This window comes from Camelina sativa, chromosome 16, assembly GCF_000633955.1.
Source record: "Camelina sativa cultivar DH55 chromosome 16, Cs, whole genome shotgun sequence".
Classification (NCBI taxonomy): domain Eukaryota; kingdom Viridiplantae; phylum Streptophyta; class Magnoliopsida; order Brassicales; family Brassicaceae; genus Camelina; species Camelina sativa.
In genome coordinates this window covers 12,591,395-12,598,557 of record NC_025700.1, presented here as the reverse complement: position 1 = coordinate 12,598,557, position 7,163 = coordinate 12,591,395, and the positions used below count along the sequence as shown (strand labels likewise).

The 7,163-nt window shown below is 33.4% G+C and overlaps 1 protein-coding gene and 1 long non-coding RNA gene across 3 annotated transcripts in view; both read right to left on the bottom strand.

Annotated features, from left to right (window-relative positions):
• Positions 1-663, bottom strand: part of LOC104750416 (DELLA protein RGL1) — a 2,414-nt gene extending 1,751 nt beyond the window's left edge. The window contains exon 1 of the mRNA XM_010472209.2: positions 447-663. Coding sequence (XP_010470511.1) covers positions 447-489 — 43 coding nt within the window. The 5' untranslated portion in view covers positions 490-663. The remainder of the gene's footprint in view (positions 1-446) is intronic.
• Positions 4,272-5,762, bottom strand: LOC104750415. Of its 2 annotated transcripts, XR_761615.1 has the most exons (3): positions 5,224-5,762; positions 4,607-5,011; positions 4,272-4,501 (listed from the first exon to the last, which is right to left on the bottom strand). It is a non-coding gene; the product is annotated as an uncharacterized LOC104750415 (long non-coding RNA). The 2 variants fall into 2 exon arrangements; XR_761614.1 differs by having other exon boundaries at positions 4,607-5,762.

The following is a 7,163-nucleotide window of genomic DNA, read 5'->3' as shown; positions in this document are numbered from 1 at the left end:
TTGGACAGCTTCAGCGCAAGCTAAAAGCGCGTGGACCAAACGCACTCCAGTTTCTTGAGAATCCATAACCACCACAGAGCGCGTGGTGCTCATCTCCGATTCAACTCTCGTCCTCTTGCTCCGACGGCTCACGTGCTCTTCACGTGGGTACACTGCTGACCCAGGGATAGCTCTCAGATCGTACTCCGAGTCAGGTTTCCCTTGAGTCCGGGTCGGGTCAAGATCCGAGAGCATGCTTTCGACCCAACCGGAGAGATCAGAAGGGTTGTAATGAACAGTTTCATCAGAAAGATTCGAGACACCATCACCACCAAGAACCATCTCTAACTGTTCAAGCTTGTGCGCCACGTCAGCCATGTCGGAAGAACGAACCTTGTAACCTAAAACCACCAAAAGCTCGTCAACTCCAGCAGCTTCTTCCTTCATCGTCATTGATGAACTCCCACCTTCTCCGGTGGATGATTCACGGTGGTTGTGCTCTCTCTTCATTAAAACCGAATTTTTTTAATAACCTTTAGCGTGAAAAGATGAAATCTTTAAAGATTTTGTAAGCAGAGAAGAAAGAGAGATAGACAGAGAGAGAGAGAGGAGATTAGGAACACGGGAGTGTCATAATAATTGAACAAGAAGAAGAAAAATAAAATTCTAGTATATTTTTTTTTTAAAATAATGATATGATTTTTTATATATATAATGTATGATTAGTATTTTATGAAAATAAAATAAAATGAAAATGAAATATTTGGGGTATCGAGCCAGCTTTTAATTGGAGTATATGAAATTTAGTACCGGCAAGTTCTTAAAAGCAAGCGCAGAGCCGTGGTACAACCGCAATCTAAAGCGCAATTATAAGAGGAAATTTATTTACCTATTTTATTTTCCTTTCTATATAATCTATACTGTAACAATAGATTCCCTTTCTCTTCTTTTTCTGCGAATAATATTTTTTTTTTTTAATTTTCGAAATATGCTTCTCGAGAAAATTCAGTTTTGATTGATGTAAACCTGACACCATTATTTGCAACGAGATATTCTAAAATCTATAGTAATTATTTTTGGTATTTGATTATATTTGTGATTTGTGAGATTTCTACATCATAGACTATGTGTAGTCAAGTGAATTAACAGCTCTGATTTGGAAGTTGTAATGTAGAGAAACAATTTTAGGTTAGAAAGTCCAATGTCTAAAGCCAACCACCACCCTATTTTTTTCAACTACGAAGACATCCATTTTTTTTCTTGATTAGGAGATTCACTTATATTATTATGTGTTATGTTGTGATTATTGTTCAAACTTTTTTATCATCTTTATAAATGAGAATAAAGAAAGGAATTGTTATGTCCATATATTAAATTATAAATCTTAGTTCAAGTTCAAACTCATTTGGATGTTGCTGATACATCTAATTTAATCAAATAAATTATGTAACCAAGTGATTTTAAAAGCGTCATTGTTGAGTTACCACACGAATTCGAATCATCATAATAACAGTATATATTTCTTATTATAGCATCGAATTGACACTTTTTAATTTCCTCAAAAGAAATAAGTATTCAGTAATATAAGCATGGTTGTTCAAAAAAAAAAGTAATATAAGCATATGAGATTATGAAAACAAAGTAAAATATATCGTATCTAAGACATGATTCTAGAATAATTAATAAACATACACCAGAATTAAAAATCATTCGAGACAACAGTGTGGTTATGATACCAATCCTAAAAATTCTCTAACATAAACGCAATTAAATCTGCAGTTTTATTGACATGATCTACAAAAAAGATGCATACACTATATAATAACGTTACTGGTAGTTCTTTATCTTTTAAGTTTCTCCGTTCACAACCAATTTTCAGGATATTACAATCACCCATACACATAATACAACATCCTCATTACGAACCAAGATTGTTACCCTGATGGTCCTTTACACTCATATGGGTTCCACTCTAAAACTACTTGTGAAATCTTTGTTCACCATTGTTTGTGGAATCCCATGCAAGCTTTTAGCATGTGAGCATTACCTTTTATATTAAAATACTTATCATTAGCCCTGGAGATAATTACCATAAAACATTTTCCGTGTTTTATCCTCGTATTCATGAGATTTATTATCACTTCATACTACGTACGACGTAACCTATCTTGAAAATTTTGTAAATGCTTAAATGTAAAGTTATTTTAGTACTACTTACAAAAACAAAAACAAATAAGTATGTTTTGATAATTTAGATAGTCAAAGAAATTATTTTAAGTTTTTCACATGTACAACCATGTTAACAAAATTAACGGTAATACTGGTTCACCCCTCCAAATCGTCCTTGTTTACCAAAGATCTAGCCCGATTTATTAAGGGTCTATCCAATCTTAATTTCTTGACTATTTAAGCATGTTTAATGAACTCTAAAACAATGTTTATTCTCTTTATGTTTGTTAATAAATCTAAAATACTTTCCCATACATTTTTATTCAGATCAAACATCTTAATTATTTTGATGCAATAGTGAACAATTTTTCATCTCTCCATATATATCATTCAATTAAACCATGTTTTTCATTTCTCTTTGTATTTATTCGTCTTTAAAATGCATGAGTATTATAATTTGGGTTATGAATTATGCTTGATTAGGCTGAACTAGTAGTTAGATGTTGATATCTAGCTAGGTCCAAGTGTTGATAGATTCTTAATTTTTTTTGCTATTAATGGTAGACTAGACTTTATCATTATAATCTAGTTAGGAGGGTTTTCCTCTCAAAAGATGTTTGTGAAAATGTCTAAACAAAAATTAATTGATTTTTTCTTAGTCAAGGAGAATTAAAATTAAGGTTATTTTTGAGTTTACAAATATACTAGTTGTTTGGTTATTTATTTTTCAAATGAAAATTTAGTAAAGTATGGTGATTTACAAGGATGGTTAGTGTGTCTTAAAAGAGAACTAGTCAAAATAAGTGATTTAAAGTTCTATGATTGGGTTTATCTCAACCGCTTTCATCATTATTTGTTTTTCGATTCGTGTTAGACCCTTGATCCAATGTTAGTTTCTAATCGTTTGAAAAAACTTTGTTAATTGCTTAGTTAGTAGTTTGATTTCTCTTTTATCTTGTTAACTTCACCATTAAAAAAACAATTCACCAGAGTTGAAAAAATTGGCCACACGAATTAAAGAGGTGTTGCGTTATCATGATCAAAGCAATACATCTTTGATTTATGTTCATTTGTCTTTCAAGTAAATTATGATATCCTTGGAAATATATATCTCCTTTCCACATTCTATGTTGATGTTTGAGTATTTACAGATTCTCTTTTCTCAACGACTTTAATTTGTATGTTGGTTCAAAGGATTCGAGCCGATTGAACATTGTTTATATACATAACATGCGGATGTACATGAATATATTATGTCAATTTATTCGATTTAATATTAGTTCGTCAAAAAAATAAGAGAGATCGGGAAAAAAAAAAAAACACCATTAATAACCTGACCCAAATATATATGTCAAAAGGCCGGCCACTCTGTTGAATCTACATTTTAATCGATGAGACCATCCACCTGTACCGGTCCGTCCACAACACATGCTCTAACCACCTGCCTTCTAGTCTTCTTGTTTTCGAGTAATTGTAAGTGATAAGAGCATATGAAAATCTTAAGATTATGGTCGATTCCTCATCTGTCCCACATCTAGGAAGGGGTCGAATCATCGTGAATTCCCCCTCGTTTTTAACCAAAGGTTTACCACCGATAATATTCTAGTCACATGTCAAATGAAATATTTTATTTAATATTGATGGGTACGTTATATGTATTTTGGGTCTTAAACTTGACTCATAAGTGATAAATTAATGGTTTCCTAAACAAGTGGCTAGAAACGATGCCAATATTTCAAACCATCTTGTTCTTAAATATTATCCAAACGAGTTAGCTGGGAATGATTAACAACCTATAATATATGTACGATAATAATATCGTTAATGAAGATTCCTAAGACCATCATTAGCTGGGAATGATTAACAACCCTAAAAGAACTTAAGCAAAATCACCCTATTACTAGAGAACCCCAAAGAAGGTTACTCAAACATTTAAAAAATATATATTGTTTTTTTTTGTGTTTATTAATTATCAAATTTTCTTTTTTGCCAACTTTCTTGATGAATAGTGAATTAAAACAAATATTGCATTGCATGATGGATAGATTAACAGAACACAATCAAGAACATTCAAGAACAAAAAACAGAACCTGCAGTTTTAAAAACAGAACCTGCAATACAAGTACAAAAAAAACCCTACAAATTTCAACCTAAACTACAAAACAAATATCTACAATGTAAAGGATACCAACTTTTGTCATATTTGATTATCACTAATGTTACTACATTCACATGACCTTGTTGAGCAATACAAACATTCACTAATGTTACTACATTCACTGCCGATGTTAGGATCGCCACTAGGTAGAATATCTCTTTCTCCGGTGTTAATGCTGAAGTTCGATTGTCCCACCTGCACAAACACACCTGGCTGATTACATCTTTGTTATCATTATTTCAGCTTCTAGAGCCTCTGTTATTAATAAGAACTTGGTGTGAATGTAGTATTAGAGGTCACCTTGGCAATCAAGACAATGAAGAAAGAACCTTGAAGCGACATTGACGATCAACATAACTTTCCGCTTGAACCTCTTTCTTCTTTCTTCAGGTACTAGTCATATCACTTACATAATATAGTGGCACTCTTCATGCTCTCGACTCCGGTCCAATATATTTTACAAAACCAGTCAAAGGCAAACACAGAAGAAGATATCAACGTTGGCTAAGTTCTTAACAATACTGATAATACGCCTTGTTGAGCAATACAAACCATTCATTTCATTTTCAGCCATGGCCCGGTTCCTTTCACTTTCCTCTGCAAATTTAACAAATCCATAACCTTTTGATCGCCCATTACTTGGATCAGTAACAACCTTGGCACCTCTAACTGAAGATACTTGTAATTGTAGCTATTTTAAGAAATCTGCAAATCCAAATTCGACATCACTTAATCTACTTAAGCTAATCCCAAGATCAGAATTTTCCAACCAAAATGCAATACAAGAGAATATTGAGCTTAATCCAATCTACTTAGGCTTATTACATTCTGATTCTAAGCTTAATCCACTTGAGCTTTGCTATTAAGCTTTAGTTAGCCAATAAACTCTAACAAGAGATTGCAAACAAAGGAGTTACCTCGTCACGGCTTTTAGGCCATGGAACCAGCTGATGGTAACCTTTAGGAGGCGGAACCAAGCAATTCAAGCCTTTACCTTTCGCAGCACAGTGACGCTCGACTGTAACCTTCTCCGTCTCAGTCACCATCGACGGAGGCGGTTGTGTTGTGGCGGGGATTTGATACGGAGACCTCCGGGATCGAGCTGCCGTCGTTGTCGCAGCATAAAAAATCTCCGCCGTCGTTGGTGGTGAGAACCGAAGCGTCAAATCTTAGGGTTAATCCAACAACCTTCCGCCGTCGTTGGTCGTGAGAACTCCGTTTGTATCGAGAGAGAAGAGAGAGAATGGGGAAGAAAGAAAAAGAAAATGGAAAAAAAAAATTCATTTAATATTTATGTATTTACGAATGAAAATAGGCCACGTACGGTTACTCATGGTGTTGCTTCAGATGCTTCCCAGGGAATCGATTCTCTCCTAAATGGATCGTAAATAGATTTTTTATTCAGTTTTTTGGCCCCAAATGGTTGAGTAACCATGAGAGTAACTGCCAGTAAAGATGCTCTAAGGGGTCATGTGCATTGTCAAGATTTTGACTTAAAATAGAAAAAGGCTAGACAAATGTTAAAGTGAAGTAGCCGTTGTTGTACTAAGAAGGAATTAAAGTGGTTGGATTGTTATGGTGGGCCAAAAGAGAGGCCAATAATTTCATAGCCGATTTCGGGAAAAAAATAATTTAAAGAGTGTAATCAAAGAAAAAAAAAATGAAAATAGAAATAAAAATAATTACGAGTTTACCCTTAATCGAGGTCCACAATGACACAACACCTTCTTTTTGATGATTTTGGCCCTTCACATTCATATATATGACACCAATTCATGTTGGTGTGGGGACTTCTGTTTGCTGTATAATATGATCGATCGTTCCATGTGACTCACGTTCCTTGTCGCTCTCATATTTTTGCCCCATCTCCGATCGATTATCATCACTCACTAGCTTTTCCTATATTTTTTTTCCTCCAAAAGTGATTTTTGAAAGCGTGTGGTCCCTTTATATGATAATTGTTCATATAACTGGAGTGAATTAGAAAACTTTGTAACATTTTGGGAATGCAATGAAAATAACCAAGTTACCTTTTTCTACTTACGAATGTGTTTCTTTTATTATTATTTTTGTAAATGACAAACCAATTGTAATCTCGGTAAAAATCCGATGAGAAGTGGTTCAACAATAAGGGTTTACAAACAATCATATAGTGTGATTTTTTTTTTTTGGGTCCATGTCATTTTGACATTAGGGCTAAGTTGTAGTACTTGATCAAACCCTTAAAATCCCGATAATTTGATAGAGATATTCTTATTACAATATGTTGTCAATTATATAGAAAATTATTGGAAGGAGTTGATGATTCAAAAATCTTGGCCAAAGAACGACAAGACATAAGTGTGTCACCAAGACAATATAATTTGGAGGTAGTATCAGTCATGGGTAGTATTAGAGTTTGATATAGTGAGTGGTAAATCGCTTTTCACCAATATAATTGAATGTTCAACGAATCATGATACATAAGATTTATTAGTAAGACCCTGCATTTTCCAGAAAGATCAGCACGAAAATTTATAACTTACAATCACAAGACCAAAGATATATTTTGTGAAAACAAGTTGAGCCACTATATGTCTCCACCAATGACAAGACAATTGCAAGCAACCAATATATACATATTACATCCATATATAGATATATTAGGTAATTAAAAGGGGATCCCATCACATTTACTTCATTTTATTTAAATTTATTTGATAATAATTTGTTGGTAATTTAAAGAGAATCCATCACATTTACTTCATTTTCTTTTAGTCTATGTTTCTTGAAGAAGGTAATCTAAAATGGATTGGTATCTGGTGGACACAATAAATATTCAACACGATCGTTTTCTCTGCATGTGTTACTCATGCAT